This window comes from Melanotaenia boesemani, chromosome 9, assembly GCF_017639745.1.
Source record: "Melanotaenia boesemani isolate fMelBoe1 chromosome 9, fMelBoe1.pri, whole genome shotgun sequence".
Lineage (NCBI taxonomy): Eukaryota > Metazoa > Chordata > Actinopteri > Atheriniformes > Melanotaeniidae > Melanotaenia > Melanotaenia boesemani.
The window spans coordinates 8893882-8916298 of NC_055690.1; the positions used below are offsets into that span (position 1 = coordinate 8893882).

Consider the following 22417-nt stretch of genomic DNA (forward strand, 5'->3'; position numbering starts at 1 on the left):
AAGTCCTTTTCCATTGGACAGTGATTTTTTTAATTCACAGTTCAGTGACCTGGCTCTTATGCAGTGTTAGCTAGCAGACTTTTCGAGGCTAATGGCTACACCAAGGCTTCTTCACTCATTAAGTATATTGGATTCCTACGAGATCGAAAATGAGTATTGATCATTTATTATATCAGTACTTAGACACTTTGTGTTTAAATATAATTAAATTAAGCTATATTTGAATGTAAATATATTAGCTTTCACCTGATCACATTAACTAACTTTCTATCTATATCTAAAGTAGACATATTGCTAGTCTACAGGGAGCGTTTTGGGTTAATGGACCGATGCTGAGACCATGTCAAACTCATCCTAATGGCCCATTCTCATTACTGGTTAGACATGCAGGTATGTGTTATATATTTCCATGTATATTTAATCAAATTGTGAACATAGCAATGAAATACATCTTTACAAATTAGCCAAGTGGAGTGTAAATGAGCCATCACTCAGCTAACCCATATTTAACTATTGTGTCTTTGTACAGCAATATTACTCTGTGGGATCTCAACAGGACTAAAACAAACCTAAGATAAAGTCTTAAATAATACTGTTTATCTAGTTTAACCACAGCATGTCTAAGACCTCAAATTTACATCAGACAGCCACCAAGTTGCAAACTTTCAAATTTTCATGTTACAAGGTTTATTTAGCCAGGTAAAATAATGCACTCTTTTCTGTATTCCAAGATGTTAAACACACTTACTTAGAGCCTGCTGCTCTTATATTATTAGTTCAATGAAAAAAATATACATGTGAGAAAATTGATGCATTTTTTAAATATATCCCTGCAGGACAATAAGGGTTGTAATAAAATTTTACATAATTTAACTGTTCTTGCAAAGAGTTTGCCAAGACCTGGATCAATTGATGCTGGTTGAACATAATGCATTGAGATCATTTATCTTCCGTTACCTTCTGGCTGTAGGAGGAAGTACTAGAAGAAATCTTGCAGAGGATTCAAGCAAGTTTTATCTTGACTTTGAAAATTAAACTCTAAAATTAGACTCTTTTAGTAGTTTCTCAATATTGGCAGTACATCACCTCAACATCTCATCTCACCAGAGCTCAGTTACCATCTACAGGAGTTGATTTTCATCCTTTGGTTATCATCTGTAGAAGCATCAGTGTGTCAGATATTGTTAGTGTCACTGTATGAAATCTGGGATGCCTCACTTGGAAGTGATACTGGTGTTGTTCTAATGTATTTGAAATTAAACTCAATTAATTTACGTAATATGTAACATCTAATTAAAAAAAGAATAAAATGAGAAATACTTGTTTTATTTATCTATTTCTCACATGTAGTGTAGAAGAAGATCATCTCTTAACACATGCAGAAGTGCAGACATGCAAAGAGTGTAGTTCTAGGAAATGTGATGATGCGTACATGTAATTAGTAAACCATTTGGTTTGGCATCTGTTCCACACACAGAAGTCAGCAGCTGCTTTCAGGTGCTGTCAGAAGTCTTTCAAGTTTCTCTCGTTGACAGAAGTAGGTCTCTGTGTGACTGTCCAGTTAATTCCTGCATCACATCTGCTTATACTTATCCTCGGCAGCTCCTATTGGAGAAAATGTGAATGAGAATATGTAAAAAAGACTCAAAGCAGTTGTAGATAACCAAGCATGCTGAAATAATGAAACATTTATTATTAACAGTCATAAAATGTTATGACTTATATAGATTTGTGTGCATATATTTAAACATTAATTCATTAAAACAGTGTAACAACTGACTCATAAGCCATGACAAAAATGAAAACAAGACAGGGTTTCAACCAAATATAACATTAATTTATTAACAAATAAAGAAATGCCCAAGAAAGTATAAAGATATGAGGTGTGAAAGTCAGTAGTATCAGTGTGTCAGCAGATGGATGAGTGTCAAATAGTGCCATGCAGTGATGAATGTGTACAACTCTAACTACTATGGCCCAAGGCTAACCAAAGAAGTCATGGTGCCAACAGCTAAAAGAAGGAAGGAAGGGGACTGACACACTCAATCAGCTGTTTGAAGAGCTGGCCAGGTGTTCCCAGTCATTCTGATTAACACCCACCAATCCCTACAAAAGAATGTAAAACAAGGAAAAGGAAACAAAACCATGCTCAACCAATACACGATGGCTGTCACAACCCCCCACCATAAAAGTGAGGTTCCAACCCAGGAACCACACAGACTGGTATACAACATTAAACATGTGCAACAATGAAGCAGCTTACAAGAGCAATGAAGCTCCACAAAAGCTATAGACTATACATTTGGAACACAAGACAACATTAAATGGACCACATTTGTTGGCACAACTGACCTGAAGCATAGTTCCATGTCACCACTCAGCCTCCTCAGCAACCTGGTACTAGTGGGAAGCAAATTAAGAGGGAAAGGGGATAGAGGCAGGAATACAAATGGCAGAATAAGCAGTCTAAGGCAGTTATCAGTTAGGGAGAACAACAGACAATGCCTCAGCAACTAAATTGTACGAACCCTTCACGTACCAGAGGATCAAACAACACTGCAGCAGCAGCGACCATCTTAACTATCTCTGGTTCGGACACTTACTGGAGTTAAGAAGCGTCAGTGGGTTATGAGCCATGTGCACCACCAGCACCATGTAAATGTCAAAATGTTTCACGGACCAAACCAAAGCTAGGGTCTCCTTTTCAATGGCGGAGGAGTTTAACTGGTAGAAATTAAACTTCTTACGAAAAAAGCTCACAGGTTTATCGAAACCCAGGTCATCATCTTGGAGGAGGACAGCCCCCACCCCCACATGGCATCCACTTGAAGAGAGAATGGAAGATCAAACCGGGGCGCTGGCAAAACAGGAGCCCCACACAGCAGCGACTGACTGTGCACAAGCAAAAGACCACACAAACAACGTTTTACCCTCCAGCAAATCAGAGAGGGGGCTACCACCTCAAAAGAATTACGACAAAAACTCCAGTAGTGTTCAACCAAACCAAGGAACTGCATAAGTTCTTTTTGGGTTATGGGTGTGGGTACTCCTCAGCTGCCTGGATTTTAGCCTGCACTGGCCAAACAACACCCTGCCCAACCTCGTGGCCCAGATAGATCACGGTTTCTCACGCAAACTCACTCTTGGCAAGAGTTAATGGCGAGATTTGCTTCAGCCAAGAGGCACCTCTACTGCCTCACGTTACTACCAAATTCTGAGCTGGCACATCAGCACACATGCAGTTAAAAGCTCAGAGAAACTAGTCTCGATCTCATCAGGCTGTTTTCTAACAAATGGGAGAAAGGAAACCACAGGTTTGTCATCAGCCCACACATGGTCCCCAGGCACACCATTGGCCCAGTATCAACGTAAGATCATTAACAGGCAGTGCTGGCCGCAAACCAACAGTAACCTGACCCTAAAATAAATCTGAATAAACACTGGACAAAAAGACCTAAGATCCGGAGAGATCCAAGAGGATACAAGTCTCCGTATCCGTGGCATATTCTGACTGTTTCCAGGGATATACGGGAAGAACGGTCGGTAACAGATCCTATTATAGGATACCCTCCGTATACACATCTATAGCAAATCCTAGTATAGGATATGCCGCAGATACACATATGTGATAGATCCTAGCATTGTATACCCTCCATATACACAACTTTAAGAAATCATAGTGTGTGATATTCTCTGTATACACATCTGTCGCAGATCCTACGTCATATTCTCCGCATTCGTATCTGTGACAGATCCTATGAGATATCCTCCATACATACGTCTGGGACAAATCCCATAACCCAACTCATACACAACTTAAATTTGCCCTCTCTGGTGACCCTCGTCCATTTTCCATCCATCCATCCATCCATCCATCCATCCATCCATCCATCCATCCATCCATCCATCCATTTTCTTCCGCTTATCAGCAGTTGGGTTGCGGGGGCAGCTGCCTAAGCAGGGAAACCCAGACTTCCCTCTCCCCAGCCACATTCACCAGCACATCCGGAGGGATCCCTAGGTGTTCCCAGGCCAGCCGAGAGATGTAGTCTGTCCAGCGTGTCCTAGGTCTTCCCCGGGGCCTCTTTCCGGTGGGACGTGCCCGGAACACTTCACCAGGGAGGCATCCAGGAGGCATCCTAGCCAGATGCCCGAGCCACCTCATCTTGCTCCTCTTGATGTGGAGGAGTAGCGGCTCTACTCTGAGCCCCTCCCGGATCACCGAGCTTCTAACCCTATCTCTAAGGGAGAGCCCGGCCACCCTGCAGAGAAAAGTCATTTCGGCAGCTTGTATTCGCGATTTCGTTCTTTCGGTCACTACCCGCAGCTCATGACCATAGGTCAGGGTAGGAACGTAGATCGACCAGTAAATCGAGAGCTTTGCCTTTTGGCTCAGCTCCCTCTTCACCACGACAGACCGATGCAGAGTCCGCATCACTGCAGATGCCGCACTGATCCGCCTGTCGATCTCCCGCTCCATCCTTCCCTCACTCGTGAACAAGACCCCGAGATACGTAAACTCCTCCACTTGGGGCAGAACCCTATTGCAGACCCGGAGAGAGCACTCCACCCTTTTCCGGCTGAGGACAATGGTCTCGGACTTGGAGGTGCTGATTTTCATCCCAGCTGCTTCACACTCGGCTGCGAATCGCTCCAGTGAGAGCTGAAGATCACAGCCCGATGAAGCCAACAGAACCACATCATCAGCAAAGAGTAGCCTTGGCAGAGTCCAACCCGCACTGGAAACGATTCTGATTTACTGCCGGCAATGTGGACCAATCTCTGACACTGGTCGTACAGGGACCGGACAGCTCGTACAAGCGAGTCCGGCACTCCATACTCCCGGAGTACCCCCCACAGGAGTCCCCGGGGAACTCCACAAAACACATGTAGATTGGTTGGGCAAACTCCCATGCCCCCTCAAAGACCCCGAAGAGGGTGTAGAGCTGGTCCACTGTTCCACGACCGGGACGAAAACTACACTGCTCCTCCTCAATCCGAGGTTCGACTATCCGATGGACCCTCCTCTCAAGCACCCCTGAATAGACCTTACTGGGTAGGCTGAGGAGTGTGATCCCCCTGTAGTTGGAGCACACCCTCCGGTCCCCCTTTTTGAAGAGAGGCACCATCACCCCAGTCTGCCAGTCCAGGGGAACTGTCCCCGATGTTCACGCGATGCTGCAGAGGCGTGTCAACCAAGACAGCCCTACAGAATCCAAAGTCTTAAGGAACTCTGGGCGGACCTCATCCACCCCCGGGGCCTTGCCACCGAGGAGCTTTTTAACCACCTCAGCGACCTCAGACCCAGAGATAGGAGAGCCAGCACCAGCTACCCCAGACTCTGCTTCCTCATCAGAAGACGTGTTGGTGGGATTGAGAAGGTCTTCGAAATATTCCGTCAACCGCCTCACAACGTCCTGAGTCGAGGTCAGCAGCCCCCCATCCCCACTGTACACAGTGTTGACGGAGCATCGCTTTCCCCTCCTGAGCCACCGGATGGTGGACCAGAATCTCCTCGAAGCCATCCGGAATACATTCTCCATGGCCTCTCCAAACTCCTCCCATGCCTGAGTTTTTGCCTTAGCGACCGCCAAAGCCGCGCTCCGCTTAGCCCGCTGATACCCATCAGCTGCCTCTGGAGTCCCACAGGCCAAAAAGGCCCGATAGGACTCCTTCTTCAGCTTGACGGCATCCCTTACTGCCAGTGCCCACCAATGAGTTCAGAGGTTACCGCCACGACAGGCACCGACAACCTTATGGCCACAGCTGTGGCTGACAGTAGAGGCACGGAACACAGCCCATTCGGAGTCAATGTGCCCCGCCTCACCCGGGACATGGTTGAAGCTCTGCCGGAGATGGGAGTTGAAACTCTTTCTGACAGGGGACTCCGCCAGACGTTCCCAGCAGACCCTCACAACACGCTTGGGTCTACCAGGCCTGACCGGGATCCTCCCCCACCATCTGAGCCAACTCATCACCAGGTGGTGATCAGTTGACAGCTCCGTCCCTCTCTTCACCCGAATGTCGAGGACATGCGGCCGCAAGTCCTACAAAGTGTCGGTCATCGAACTGCGGCCTAGAGTGTCCTGGTGCCAAGTGCACAGACACTCTTATGTCTGAACAAGGTGTTCGTTGTGGACAATCCATGATGAGCACAGAAGTCCAACAACAAAGCACCACTCGGATTTAGATTAGGGGGGCCGTTCCTCCCAATCACGCCCCTCCAGGTCTCGCTGTCATTGCCCACTTGAGCATTGAAATCCCCCAGCAAAACGAGGGAGTCCAACCAGTTACCCCCCCCCCCCCCCCCCCCCCCCCCCCAAGGGTACTCTGAACTGCTATTTGGTTCATGAGCATAAACAACAGTCAGGACCCGTCCCCCCACCCGAAGGTGGAGGGAGGCTACTCTTTTGTCCACCGGGGTAAAGCCCAACGTACAAGCGCCAAGTTGGGGGGCAATGAGCATGCCCACACCTGCTCGGCGCCTCTCACCGGGAGCAACTCCAGAATGGAAGAGGGTCCAACCCCTCTCGAGGACAGTGGTTCCAGAACCCCAAGCCGTGCGTCGAAGTGAGTCCAACTATATCTAGCCGGAACCGCTCAACCTCGCGCACCAGCTCAGGCTCCTTCCCCGCCAGAGAGGTGACATTCCACGTCCCTAGAGCTAGCTTTTGCAGCCGAGGATCAGACCGCCAGGGTCCCCGCCTCTGGCAGCCGCCCAGCTCAAAATGCACCCGACCCCTATGGCCCCTCCTGCAGGTAGTGAGCTCATGGGAGGAGAGGCCCATGTCACCCTTTTGGGCTGAGCCCAACCGGGCCCCATGGGCAAAGGCCCGGCCACCAGGCGCTCACCTCCATGCCCCACCTCCAGGCCTGGCTCCAGAGGGGGGCCTGAGTGACCCACGTCCGGGCAAGGGAAACCTTGGTCCTTGTTTTTTCATCATCATAAGGGTTTGTCCATTTTTACCCCTTTAAATGACAGTTTGTTTGAATTACTTATTTACTAATTATTCACTATAACAGCATGGCAACAGAAACTCAGACGCCGGGCTGCAGACACGCCAGATCATGTCTGTGACACAATGCTGTGAAAGCAGGTGCAGGGCTCTATCAGTCCAGGAGAGACAAGAATGGAGCAACATTTTGTCATCCAGTAATGTCCTAACCAGCAGCGGTCAGGGTCCACAAACGTTAACTCTCCGTCCTTCAAACGCAACTTGCCAGTATCTTTATGAAACGTCACGATCAACGGCAATGTTGCATTTAATTTTAAATAGGTTGTCGCCTGTCTTTCTGTCTTGATTACCTTACTTACATACTTGATACAGAGTGGAGAGAGGATAGACTTACTAGCTTGATACACATTTAATGATCAGAGTGAATGGTGAATAATATTTCTTGCAATAAAAACGATTTAGGAAACTATCTGTGACTGAAACAAATTGTGGCATCATCCTGTGGACACACAAGAGCTGCACCCGCCCTCTGAAACGTTTGTGTCATGTAACATAATTAAGCAATCATCTCCCTTCTCTCCACTGATCAGGTCTAATACAACAGCTGCAGCCGACCGAGTTGCAGGTACTGTGTTAGAGCCGAGACACGCCAGATCACGTCTGTGACAGGGCGTTGCTGTGAAAGCAGCCTGCAGGCTTATTGAACGATGTAGAAAACGATCTGTGGACTTTGACTGTTTGAAACAAAATGTCGCATCATCTTTTGGACACACACAAACTGTAAGAGCTGCACCCGCCCTCTGAAATGTTATGTTTGTGTCACGCAACTGCGGCCGACCAAGCTGCAGGTTCCGTGTCAGAGCCGGTTGTCTTAGCAACGTGTCACAGCGAGTGATATTAAATAGTTCACTCAGCTGCTTCTTGTGAAAAACTTACGATTTTAACAGTAAAAAACAACAATAACGTATTAATAATTGATTTAATATTTATTTATTTCGTAAGTGACCATGGTATAAGCAGGATAATGCCCTTCAAGGTGTCCAATATCAGAAACGGTCTGACGCGAACTCCTCTGCGTGGATACGTCATCCGGCATAAATTTTAAAATACATAACAAATCCCAGAACCCAACTCGTACACAACTTAATTTTGCCCTCTCTGGTGACCCTCGTCCATTTTTACTTTTGTTTGAATGACTTATTTACTAATTATTCACTTTTTTATGTAAAACAAATATAACAATTTTAGTTTTTAATATGTCTAAGATTAACAAAAAATAAATAAATGGAAAATAAAAAAAAAATTTTTCATTGTATATTTACTGTAGTATCAAATGCTTCTTCTTGAGACTTATGAGTAAAACTGTTCCATTGATTTTGATTACAACTATATATTTTAATTTAATTGTAATACAGTTTAAAACTATTCATTATTTAATGTTAGCATTTCATAATGGTATGCATAGGAACTTGTAGAGTTTTCATGCCCACGTCAGAGATTGAGCGACCTGTTTCAGACGTTTCTGAGAACGGTAACACAGAAGCCTAAATAAAGGAGTCAAAAGAAACTGTATGATGAGTATTTTAAATCACACTTTAACCTCGCTCCCCAGAAGAGAGAAAAAACAATGGCATAAATAAATGGCAAAAAAGATCTAATCCACCTGACAATGCCCCGCCCTGCATTGCATCAGTTCCCACTACGTCTGAGAGAGCCGGTTGCACAGGAACGGCCACACAGCCCCCTCTTAGACTGCACAGCAGCTCCAGACTTAGTCCTGGCCTGGAAGGAATTACAGTCAGCCTTCACATGCCCCTTTTTATGACAAAAATACTAGATCTTACTAGCATTACACTGGCCCCGGTCACTCACATCAGGTCTACCTGAAGGAGACTAACGCACGGGCCCAGAGTCGCCTCCAGAGTACGTGCACTAACATCAAACTACTCTTGTGCATCAAAACATAGTCATCGGTCAAAGCAGCCACCCCAGCTCACTTTGTCACTTTCTAATTACTTATGTGAGTGGCAATATTCAGAATTTTTAAATTGCTCCAAGACCATCAAATCACACAATTTGTCAAAAGTGACAAATTCTAGATGTGGTTGGTTCACAGCTTTCTTTCACGTCCGAAGAGGCTGCCGATAAGCTTCAGGAACCAATTCATAAGCTTTCAATTTTGTTGATTTAACCACTGCATTATCTAGATATTTTGTGGGTGACAAGAGAAATACGTGTCCTGCACCCAGTCAGCCAGCACACACTGCAGCAGGTATGTGCAGAATCTAACCACTTCCGCGTGTCCACCAAATGCTCAAACACTGAAGTCTCAGGCTTTATCATTGAATTTTGACAATAGCAGCAGATTATTTAACACATTGAATTGGGTCTGGTGCCTTGTAGGTACCAGACCAAGTGAAGAGCCCTCTTAATCCAGAAATGAACCAGCTGCAACTTTGTCGTTCAAATCCAGCTTGTACTGCTGCAAGGACAACTTTGCCTGCCCAATCTGGCAGTGCATCTTTTCCAGGGCCAACTGTGTCTCAAAACCAGGCCCAACCAATTTCAGAGGGCCATCACAAAGGCTTAAAATGTTTCTAGCCTCTGTTATTTGAATTTTAAAAAAAGAAACAGATCATTTGGTTTTAGCAGTAGTAATTGTTAAGCCGCGTTTTCACCAACGGGCATGGGTCGTGGTGGGATGGTTAGGGCACAGATATGGTTTATAAACTGTAATCTCATTGCATTCCCACAGCTAACTGTAAACTTATCTGAGAGGTGGAGTTTCAGCCAGATAACGACAGATGTCACAGTTTGAAATAGCATGATGCAATCGCAGCCTGACACCTTCTTGATTTGGATGGTCTCATCAAATTTGCTACCCTATACAAACAGCCATTCTTGCATTGTTTTGTTTTTTTTGTTTGTTTGTTTTTTAATGTAAGGTCAAACAGGAAGTGACTTTTTCAACCAATCAACAGATTGCAGTGTGTCCAGCCTTTTGGTCCAGATCGGTTAAACTGGAATCCCAACGGAAGTATTCCAAAAAAGAGGGACGAGTCAGGTTGCGTATTAGGGTACCCTTCCCTGTTTTTGTGTGTTGAAACATGAAAAAATGTGTCCGGGCCAGCCTCGACCCAAAAGTTGTAAAACATAGGCATTAAAATGCTTCACAGCCAGGCTGTGAAACATTTAGATCAAAATGTAGCATTCCTTAAACACAAGCTGAGAACCATGAAAAGTACTTTAAAAATCCATAAAACATAACATAGGAGTGTTTTGCCACAGCACACTGACATCACGGTACAGGAAGTGTGTCTCACTGGCTGATCTTCAGCCTAAATATTGTGCAAGCCTCTGATATTTTTCAGTTCTGCTGAAGTGTTTTAACATTTACCTTCAAGCTCTTCTATGTACCAGAAAAGAATTTTTAAAAATTATACAACAAATAATAAAAAATGCCACGTGTATATCAATCTGCATTTTCTCCATGAATTTAAAATATTGTGCTGTAACAAATACTGACTTTTATGAATCAATCTCTCTAGCAGACATGATACTGCAATGAAGGAGTTGCATTAATTTAGCTTTCCTCTGATCACAGAGGCCAGTTTGGATAACAATCAACAGTCTCTCTTAGGTTTTATCACGTTTTGCTCAGGTCCCATGGTGATTCATTAGGCTAAAGGGGGATTTGAAAGTTAAAACACAGAGAAATTAGCTCAGCTGAGTAAAAACCGAGACTCTACTGATTCCCAGGAGTAATTACCATGCATGTTAAAGACAAATCTTAGAACATATTCTGTACCTGCATATCTAATCAGTAATGAAGATAGGCCATTAGGATGAGGTACTAGTGGGTATCAGAGTCCAGAACCTGTTGACAGCCGAAAAAAATAGGAACAACTACTCTCTAGACATACTTCAGAGCTATTTGTAGATGACATGACAAATTAATCTTTTAGCCATAGCCATTGTTTACTAAGTAACATGTACAGTAACTGTTTTCATTCAACAATCACAATGACAATCACAGTTTTAATCTTCACACAAAAATATTCATAAACACAAATCAACTAAAACATGGAGCCTGATTATCATTTAATATTAAGTCCAGACTCAGGATGTGACCCACTTCTCCTTACTATTGCGGCAGGTAAGGTTTAACAGGTGTAGCTTATGTTAGCCTCTTAGCTACAGATAGCTAGCCAACCAGTGTAACGCTACATTCGCTAGTTCTTTCAGCGAATGTTAAGTCAACAAAACAAAACATAACGCTACCAACAGAGCCTTCTTAACTCTCACTACCCCAAAAATCATTCAGGAAATTTACTAGCCAGATACAGTAACTTTAAATAGTTTAGAGGTATTTCTCACCTGGAAAACAAAAGGGAAATGACTGTGCTCGACTAATCTCTGAGATTATTAGAGACTCAGTGCAGAAAACCAGTAACTCACAGTCTCTATGCGTCATCATTGCATCGTTACTGCATCTGTCTAAATCAGCCCATGTTAATGATAAACTAAACACATTTCACAGAAAATAAATTCACATTGTATACAAAGATCACCTCCATTCTGTTACAGTTCTTTACAAAATGAAAGCGATGCTTGTAAAATTTCAACAATGTGCAATTGCGAATTGCAGGTGTTGCCATTGGATGATGTTTGGTGCATTAGCTGTCATTCTTGTAAAATCTCGTCCTGCAAGACTCCCTGGTCACGTGACCCCAATTCAAAAAAAAAAAAAAAGAAAAAAAAATGCAAAAAGTGTTTCCATTACACTTTTGCAATATACTTCTATACAAACACGTCTGAAAAACCACCTCATGAGAGAGCAATATTTAGGTTTTGCTCAAATCGGGGGGTAATGGAAACGCAGCTACTATGTGGGCAAACATTAGTGGGCATCACACAGACAAGGGCTCTACTCTGGACCTAAAACATTCCCTGTAGACTAGCAATTTGGCTATTTTAATTATAGTTATAAGTAGGAAGTTTTGTACAATGTACATTGTTTTTCAATCCAGTTCCTCAGGACCCACTACCCTGAATGTTGTAGATGTGTTCCTACTCCAACACACCTGATTCAGATTAATGAACTTCCTCATCAAGTTCTCTGCTAGTCTGTTAAAGAGCCATTCATTTCATTCAAGGTATGTTAAAACAAAGTTACCACTAAAACTTGCAGGGCACTGGGTCCTGAGGACCTGGATTGAAAAACACTTCACTAGTGCTAAATCCTTCAGAAACATCCTTAGCAGACGTCTCTGTCCTCTTTGTCCCTGTCCTGTCTCAGCCTGTATACAGGTGACAGAAGAGATGAAAAATTTATACTTTTTCATTGATAACAGCTACAGAACAAACTGAACTCTAGTTTCAGGGCTAACCTAAATTTTTAACTAAACAGAATCTAGCAAGTGTTTTGTCTTAATATATTAGTAAAATTGATCAATAATAACCTAATTTTTGCTGTTAACTAGCTGGAGTTAGTGACTACTACACACTTTGATCTTTAAAAAAACAAAAACTCCCTATTTATCCATTTAGATCACAGAGTTACATGTGACATGCAGCTGCACATGCAGTCAGAGTGTCAGGTGGGAATGAAAACGTGCAGCGGTGATAAGCAGACTGGATTTGGCTGCCAGTTCTTGGAATAGGAACCTTTGCTGTGTTCCAGACATAGCCGAACACAGCTCAAACAATCACTAGCACCACAATCATTAAAACCAATAATAAAATCAATAAATTCATGATTTTATAAGGGGGTGGGGGCTTAGGAATATTTTAAGGTTCTTAGGCTCCAAACCCCCTAAAATAGGCCTAACAACATCCATGATGTAAAGAAGGAGCCTTATGTGAACATGATATCCCTCCATCTTCACTGGACTAGGGCTCATGGTCCCAACTTTGTGGTTGTAGTTACATAACATCCTTTTCCACTATCACTGCTGAGCTGTTGTTGTTGCTGATGATGTTTTTTAATGGTTTCAATACTGAACCAGCACTAAATGTAAACTTTATGTGTCACTGAATTTGTTAACTTGTAAGTTGCACTATAACTTTATTAAATCTGTGTCCTGTATTTCCAAGAAAAGTAAGATGTCTTTTTCCATCCCTGTGCAACCCGAGATGAAATGTGTAAAATCCTATTATCAAGTTAATGAATATTCACTTCTGTCCATCTAATACCAATGAGCCACAAGAACACATTTAAGGTGTAAAAACAAATCTTTTATAAAGAACATTAACTTCAAGAACAACAAAGCAGGGAAAGGTACTTTCTTAATCTTGTGCTGCACTTTTGATTGTTCTACTTTAAGGGAATACAACATTTTCAAAAGAACATTAAGGGGAATCATCATAAGGTGAAGGTTTGTGCCGCTAACATCCTCTTTTTTTCACATTTTCATTTCAGAGTCATTCTCACCCTCATTTAACCTGCTTCACATCAGTCTGCAACTATGACGACCAAATCCAATAGCAGTGTGTTGGCTGGCAAGGCTTCCTCCTCTCCTCTCTTGTCCTCTCCACCTCGTCAACGCCTTGTCACAAAAGACGGACGCTGTACACTCCGTCCCCCGCCCTGCCCTTCAGGCTCATGGCCCAGGGTCTGGAGCAGAGCCTGGCTGCTGGCCCTGCAGGACTTGTGGGGACTGTTGGTGAGTCTTCGCTGGAGATGGGTTCTCCTGGCCTTCTGTGCCTCCTTCGTGGCCCACTGGCTGTTGTTCGCCTGCCTCTGGTACTTGCTGGCCCATCTCAACGGAGACCTTGCTGTGCAAGATCACGATCACCCCCCACAAGGTCATATTCTTTGTGTGAAACACATTACAAGCTTCACTGCTGCCTTTTCCTTTTCTCTGGAGACACAGCTGACCATTGGCTATGGTACCATGTTCCCCAGTGGAGACTGTCCCAGTGCCATAGCACTACTGGCTGTGCAAATGTTGCTGGGACTTATGCTGGAAGCTTTCATCACAGGTACAACTCTTTAACCCTTTAAAATCTCAATAACAAAAGACACACAGACTCACAGCTTGATTTAATCAGTACACAATGGCGGAGAAACTAGACTCAAAACCCAAACTTATTGTGTCAAAGAGAAAGAATATTTTATCAGGATAACATCACTGACTGTCAAAGCTTTAATCTTGTTACTGTATATGAAGCAAACGTTTATAAAGCACATAGAAACTATGAAACAGTCATCAAGTTATTGACCGAACAAAGTGTGCAAAATGTTCCAAACGGCTGCTTAATTTTATATGTAGAGGACCTTACAGGAAGAATAAATTAAATCACCTCACAGACTGTTTTTAAATCACTTCATGATTTCACCAGATGATGCTGTGTTTATGCAAACAGAATTTAATAGAGCAGCACTACAGTCTGAGTTAATGGGTTGCTTATCGGTCAGAATCTTGTTTTTAGCTAATTAACAAAAGAAAAAGAGAAATGTGTGAATGAAAGAAGCTTCATTGGAAATTTGACTGTATACACGTAATATACACTTTCACTTTACGTGCATTTTGTTACCTTTTATTACTGTTTCATTGAAATCTGGGAGCTGATCCAGGTTCATTTATCTGGCTCTGTTTCTCTGACTTTGATTTTGTCCCAACTTCAGATTTGCTTGCTCTGCAAGTGACATGACAAACCATTTGACTACACCTTAAAAACGTGATTCAGAGCTTTATAAGAATCACAGAGTAAAATCTTAGTTGCACATATACACATTACACAGCTCTGAACAGGTTTAACAGTTTGTTTTTTGCATTTGTTGTTTGTATCTGACCTGCCTGTGACTGCAGATGTAAAGTAGCCTTTTGGCTAATTCTGGCATATTTAGTTTAATTTCATCGGCATGCACTGTAACTTTTCGATAAATTAAACAAAACCAACCAACAAACAATCAGAGATAAGTCTTGTTAGTCAAATAAAGAAATAATTAGCATGATGCACAGGGATGTGGTGGTTAGCACCATTGCTAGGTGACAAAGTTCCTTGTTCAAAACTTGGCTGAGGGCCTTTCTGTGTTTTGTCATATTGTCTCTTTTTTTCTGGCTCCTCCTCCACCTTCTTACTTCATCTTCAGTACAATTATTGACTAACTGTTAACAAAACTAGCACCACCACAATTTCAGCTATGTCTGTCATTATCATGTAAACAACACATAAGAGCAACAGTGCATATTGTAACAAAAGCCACAGAAACGCTGGTTCACAATCTGATGTCACGAGCCAAACATAGTTGTTATTCTGTCTGCACATAAATGGTTGTTCTGAAGTATCTGAAAGGTTTGATTTTAGAACCAAGCATTTACGAGTGAATGAACGAGACACACAGAAAAATCAGCATTTCTCAAAATAACCATCTACTTGTAAAAAGAATTTTTTTGTGACCGGTACCATTGCAGAAATAGTTTTAATAGTGAGAAGTATGTCTGCACGTGGCCCTGACATGACGTACAGCCCCTGGCTAAAGAAACCAGCTGGCAGCACAAATTAACCAGCTGCTAATGTGTTAGCAGTTTGGCAACAGCCAGATGGATGAATCTTCATTCCTTTCTTCGTGTTTAAATTATCTAACCTATTTTATTATTATCATTACAATTTCTTGTTTGTAGTGCTGTATTACTGGACAAGTTTTATAACCAGCAGGATGTATGGCTGACGTTCTGCTGAGCACAACAGCCCAGGATGCTCTGTTAAATTTTCTAAACTGGTAACAAAACACAGATGGGTGCTTCAGCTGAGACCTTCACATTTTTATGTTGAATGGAAATCAAACCGAGCAGTTAATAGAGTATTTGAGATGCCTCATTCCACTGGATACATCCACAGGTGGTGGTATCATTCTCCATAAAATCATTCTCCTCTCAGAGGCTTTAGCCAGATTATGGGAGAATATCCTGTGGGGTCTAGTGATGGGAAAGATATGCCACTTTTCTGTTAATAGATCAACTGTCAATAACCTCAGCAACAATAAGTGTCTTCATTAATGTGCCTTTTAAAGTTTCCGTAAGATTTTTTTCCTGGAAGAGCTATCGCTTAGCCAATAATTTTCCTCAAAGTCCTAATGTAATGTAGGATAACAAAAATATGACCATTTCATTTGGTTAAATATTTATTGATTAATTTATCCCACCAAGAAATTGAATGGAAAAAATGAAATTACTTACCATATTGACACACATGGTAACATCTTATTTGGACATACAGACAGACAGACATACACACATACAGATAGATAGATAGATAGATAGATAGATAGATAGATAGATAGATAGATAGATAGATATAGACAGACAGACAGACAGACAGACAGACAGACAGACAGACAGACAGATAGATAGATAGATAGATAGATAGATAGATAGATAGATAGATAGATAGATAGATAGATAGATAGATAGATAGATAGAGACAGACAGACAGACAGACAGACAGACAGACAGACAGACAGACAGACAGACAGACAGACAGACAGATAGATAGATAGATAGATAGATAGATAGATAGATAGATAGATAGATAGATAGATAGATAGATAGATTCAAGATTCAAAGTGTTTATTGTCATTTGCAGGAAACAAGTTACCCTGAATTCTTACTTTGCCATCCACATTGAATGCCACAAAAAAAAAGTAAACAGAAAAAAACAGATAAACAGAATGAGTATAAGAATGAGAATTTGTTTGTTCATGTTATTTTGGGCATAATATGCTTTAAAATATTAATAAACTGTGCTGAACAGTAGATTGGTTTAAAATTACAAATCAACTGGCAAAATGCAAAGCTGTTGTGTTATTGTTAAGAGCCAGGATTTCCCTGTTTATGCTGAGTCTTAATTAAGGTTGTTGAGACATAACAGCATTTTATGAGCAAAGTTTAAAAACATCCTTCTACATCACTCAGACTCCAAATTCAGCTGTGGTGATGTGACATTACATAGACCAGGGGTCACCAACAACGACTTGAGGGCTACAGTCCTGCATATTTTAGATGTTGTCCTGCTGCAACACACCTGTGTCATTTACAGGCTTGTAAAGAACCTACAACAAGCTGTTGGAGAACCCTTTCATTTGAATCTTGTGTGCAGCAGGGAAACATCTAAAACTTGCGGGACTCCCTGAAACACATGTCTCTATTTTATTTCTGCAGGAAGCCTCTCTTCACAACCTTCTGTAGCATCTAGACTCTATCTTTCTGAAGCATGTATGTTCTGTTGCAGTGGTTAATTTGACAGGATAAAGGTAGTTGATGAATCATAACGTATATATGCACACATGCATTTGTGAGTCTGACAAGTTACAGTAAAAGACATTTTAGGAGATATCTAATATTGGAATAAATTATCAGATAAATAAATAAAATTTAGGTTTCTACAAACTTGGGTGAGTATCTGATCTTTATCCAACCTCTGGAGAAGAGGTTTCAGTGAAAACAGGATTGATGTTTTACTTCTGCAGCTGATAAAAAAAAATCCGGTTTTGTGAAACAGTACCAGAAAATAACTGTCAGTCTCTTTACCATTTTAAGAATCAAAGCTTTCTAAGTATATGCATGTCTGCAGCTATTTAAGGAGCTTGCCCTTGTATTTGTAGACAGTTTACAGTGCGATTTCTGATGTTTCAGTATGCTGTGGAAGATCTTTCCTGCTAAAGAACCACAATTTGAGTTGGTGGCCCCAGAGTAAAATGTGTAAAAATTCAGGTCAGAGAGAAAACTAGTCAATCTCAGACAGGGGTAGTCGCAGTTTTATATGTTTTATATGTTTTATATGTTAGAGTACCTCATTCAAATGAATGAGTCACTGAGCAGAACTTGATATGCTGTTTATTCATTTAATTTCAATCAGATGTGTTAGAGCAAGTAAACATGTAAAACTTGCAGGACTTGCGCTCTTGAGGCCCAAATTTGCCTGCCCCTGATCGTAGAGATGTGCAATGCTGTCTTCTGCAAGATGAGTTTCAGCTCATGTGCTCAGCAGTTGATTGTTTTTTTTCATAAATTTCCACCTGTGGCTCCTTTCCTTGCAGTGGAGCCACAAATACTTGAGTGATAAGTTTAGCCTTCTGTCTGAAGCAAGGTGTTTGGCCAATCCAGGAGTGCTGAAACAATGGCGTCAGTGGATCCATTAGGATGTTAATGAACTCAAAACTAATGAAAAAAAAAAGTTTCTGTTGAACACAAGCATGAGCCAGGGTCAGGGGTTAAAATAAATGGAGATGCCAGTCACCTCATATAGAATGATGATAAAAATTAATTCAATATATAATCTCTTACTACAGCCAACATGAAATCTAAAAGCATGTCTGTACATTTTATGTCTTTGATAACTGTTGCTGTCTTGTTTCCATTAGCATGTATGGAAAACAAAACATATTAGCATGACTGCAATGAGCTAGACTTGCCTTTCTAAATTTAAGTACCTCTCTAGATTTATAAGGTCATGCTTGTCAGGACCGAGGTTCTCCACTTTTAGTTTCTTCATCACAGATCCCCTCTCAAAAGGATTTGGGAGAAAGGTTGTTAAAATAACAGGTAACACTGCCCCAAAGCTGAATTGAGACGTGAGGAGAGAGTGGACATGTAGAGAAGGTTCTTTCGCTTTTTCTTTTTTTTTCTTTACAGAGTCATTTATTTCTTAAAAGACCATTTACAGAGATTATGTCCATATTTCAAACACCAATTTGTCATTTTCTATTATTATAATTTCATTTCAGTACTATTCTAATAATGATGCTCTTTTGTGGGTTGTGGAAGATATCAACCTGGCTCTCTCTACTGGCCAACTGTTTTTCTGCAGATTTTGTCCAGATCACGCAGAGAGAGCAAGAGAAAACTGAGTCAAAGGAAGAACAGTCCAGTTATCATGCATATCAGACTATTACTTTCTGAGTAACCCTGCTAACAAACAAACACGAGGGCTCAGTTAAGTGCAGCATTTGCAGATTTATTCTAAGTGAAAATTTAAAGGTCTTATTTTGTGTTTGCTCCTATTTTTCACTAATTTGCCTCTGGAGGATTTTCCTTTTTCAGAAAACAAACAATAATTATTTCATTACTAACATGCTGCCAATTGCAATAGTTAAAGAAAAATTAAACACAGAACAGAAAAAAATACCAGATTCCCCTTTCAAATAATTTCTAAATGTCAGCCCATCATTAATATTCCAAGGGACCATTTTCTGCTGAAGCGCTGGATAAACATTAAATTTTATGGTAGCACAAAACCATTTATTCACCTGAACTAAGACCTGGAACATTAAAATAACACTTAGCAGTATTTAATAAAAGAAAATTATCAGGTGCATTTAGAATATTTTGTGGTTTTCAATCTTCCCTATCCATAAATCCTTTTTTTTAAATACCAGCTTAATAATATTCAGGGTTTTAGACAGGCTAAAATCTACCCTGGAAAGGGCGCCAACCCACTCACTCTTAGACTCAGCTATTAACCTAACAGGCATGATTTAGTGGGTGGAAGCTGTGGAGAACCAGAGAGAACCCCCACATGCACATGGACAACATACAAACTGCACATAGAAAGGTCTCCACTGAGGTTTGAACCAGGATATGACAGTGCTAACCACCACATCACTGTTTGATTTCATCTGCTGTAAGTTTGCTAAAACCCAAATGTTTCATCATCAGATTGTATTAAAGTTTCATTATCTTAACTTCTAGGTGCTTTTGTAGCCAAGATTGCCCGTCCCCAGAAGCGGGCCGGAGCTATCCAGTTCAGCCCCCAGGCAGTGGTGGGCCAGCACCAGGGCCAGACCTGTCTAATGGTAAGAGCGACCAATCTGCTGCCACAACCTCTGGTGGACGTAAAGGTGAGTGCTGTGCTCTATGAGGAGCACGAAGGTCAGGCTCTGCATCAGACCTCTTTGGACTTTCACTTGGACCATTTGGGCCAGCAGCCATGCCCCTTCTTTATCTTTCCACTCACTTTTTATCACCCCTTGGACCACCAAAGTCCCCTCTACCCCACCCTGTGTGAAGGCTCATCTAGCCACTTTGAACTAGTGGTCTTCTTAACAGCCTTGCAGGAGGGAACTGGCGACTCCTGCCAGAAGAGGACCTCCTATCTGCGCCAAGAAATTCAGTTTGACCGCCTTTTTGTGCCCGCCCTAGGGATGGATGCTCGGGGAAGGTACATGGTGAGCACTCAGCACTTTGACACAGCCCACTCAAAGGAACCTTTGAACAAGGACTGTGTGGTGCAGATCAACGGTGATGGCAGCGACAGAATGGAATGAGGATGGCGAAGGCAAAGGCAACGCCTCATACGGACAGCAGGAAGTTTCTGATGCACATTGATATTTTGTCAGGATATATTTGATTGAATTTGGTAAAACTGAATTTATGTTTTAACATTTAAAATCAAAATCTGTGTCAAACATAGGAAATGTTGAGCTACAACAACTCCTCCCTACTCGCATTTCTCAGTCTGAACTCATCTCGTACTCATATCCTCTTCTCGCCTCCTCTCTCTTCTTTCTAACCTAAGATGCAAGTGAGCGAGGCATGGTACAGATACAATAAGTGATAAGGTGAGCAAACAGGTGTTAAGTGGACAGCCCATATTAATTATACTTTGAGCCCAGCCTCACCAGAAATTAAAAATATAAAAAAATTTTCGCTCATGCAATGCATATGTTCAAAATCTAGAGTTCTAATTGTAAGATGATGTTATTTTTAGAGATTTTTTGGGCCAGTCTGTGCCACGAGTTCATGGTTTGTGACAATGTGTAGTTTTCTAACCCTAACCAGATAGTCTTTTACATCTAAACCAAACCATATAAAATTCATATATACAGTGAAAAAGAAAAGTACATAATGGTGGAAGTAAAAACAAGATCTTGTGAAAGACACGATTTAAATGAATAATCTGTCACTTGAAAGTCAGAGACTTAATGCCGTTGACCACCATTCTTGCATTTTCTCTGTAAAAGGACATTCATTTTGCTAACTGATGACTTTCTCTACTTATGTTCACCCCTTTAAAGTCTGATCTAAGGAAAAAATAGGGAGAAAAGTCTTAATTTTTAAAATCTGAAGTCTTTAGTATGCCCTTTAACAACATTTTAAAAAGTAATTATATTATTATTTTTATTTTGTCAAAGTTTTTGTAGGGCATTATTGTGTTATTATTGTATCCACCAGGGGGCAGAAGACAAGTATCAGATTGTGTTCGACAGGGTTTCGAGCAAAGTTTTTACCATAAAATGATGCAAAAGGTCTCAGAAACTATATGTATCAAGTATGATACATACAGCTTTATAAGGTTTAAGAGCAACAGAAGTGAAAGATTTAATATGACTTGAACATGTTGAGTACTATATACATTCACTGTAAATTCACATTCAGTTTTAGGCTGCTACGAATACTCATCAGAAGCTTTTTAAAAAAGAAGATCTTCATATCTTTCATAAATCAGTTATCTAACATTACAAGGCATATGACTCAGTGACTGATAACATTATACTTATTAATGATTGATTTGTAGATTAACAACATTGTTTTGACAAATCATTGCCTAATAAGTTGAGCAAAGCTAAATTTCTATATATTATACTCAACTTGTCCAAAAATGAATGTCTCTAGTTTTAGCAACGAATGCAAAGAAGTTAGAAAGAATATTAAATTTGTGTTTGCATTTGAGAAATGTTCTCTTCATTAAATGTTGTTTATATGATTTTTTTCTGTGTTGCTATAAAGAAATCATTTAGTAACTTCAGACAAGTGAAAAAATGTTCCACAAAATATGATTGTGAAGAAAGAGATCTCCACAAATCTCACATGCTTTAGTGCCTTTGTACAGTGTAAATGACAGGAAATAAATATTTTCTAAACAAAGTGAGAGCTATGTAATTTGGCCTGTGTGTCGTCCTTTCTGTTTTGACTAGAGATACTGAGTGTGTTCGTGTATTTAAACAATGCTGCTCTCTGCTGGTGTAAGCAGTTTTTTCTTGTAAACCAAGATAACTGAAAAGTTAATTGTTATCAGAAACTGTAGTACAAACACTGACTGGCAGTGACTATCAGGTCAGCCTTCTAGTATCAGGTTGGATGCCGTTTCCCTTCCGAACTGCCTTAATTCTTGGTGCCATAGATTCAACAAGGTTTTGGAAACTTTCCTCAGAGGTTCCGCTCCATATTAACATGACAGCATCACACAGTTGCTGCAGGTTTGTCGGTTGCATCTATGAGGAGAATCTCCCATTCCACCACATCCCAAAGCTGCTCTGTTGGATTAAGATCTGGTGACTGTGGAGACCACTGGAGTCCAGTGAACTTTATTGTCATGTTCTAGAAAGCAGGTGGAGATGATCTGAGCTTTGTGACATGGTGCATTATCCTGCTGGAAGTAGCATCAGAAGATGCTCCACTGTGGTCATGAAGGGATGGACATGGTCAAGAACAATACTCAGGTAGGCTGTGGTGGTT

The 22417-nt window shown here is 41.3% G+C and overlaps 1 protein-coding gene across 1 annotated transcript in view; it reads left to right on the forward strand.

The window, feature by feature from the left end:
- kcnj13 (potassium inwardly rectifying channel subfamily J member 13) overlaps positions 1-21830 on the forward strand; it is a 32368-nt gene extending 10538 nt beyond the window's left edge. The window contains exons 2-3 of the mRNA XM_041994286.1: positions 13378-13940; positions 19652-21830. Of these exons, the coding sequence (XP_041850220.1) occupies positions 13424-13940; positions 19652-20226 (1092 nt within the window). The 5' untranslated portion in view covers positions 13378-13423 and the 3' untranslated portion in view covers positions 20227-21830. The remainder of the gene's footprint in view (positions 1-13377; positions 13941-19651) is intronic.
- The last annotated feature ends 587 nt before the right edge of the window (positions 21831-22417 follow it).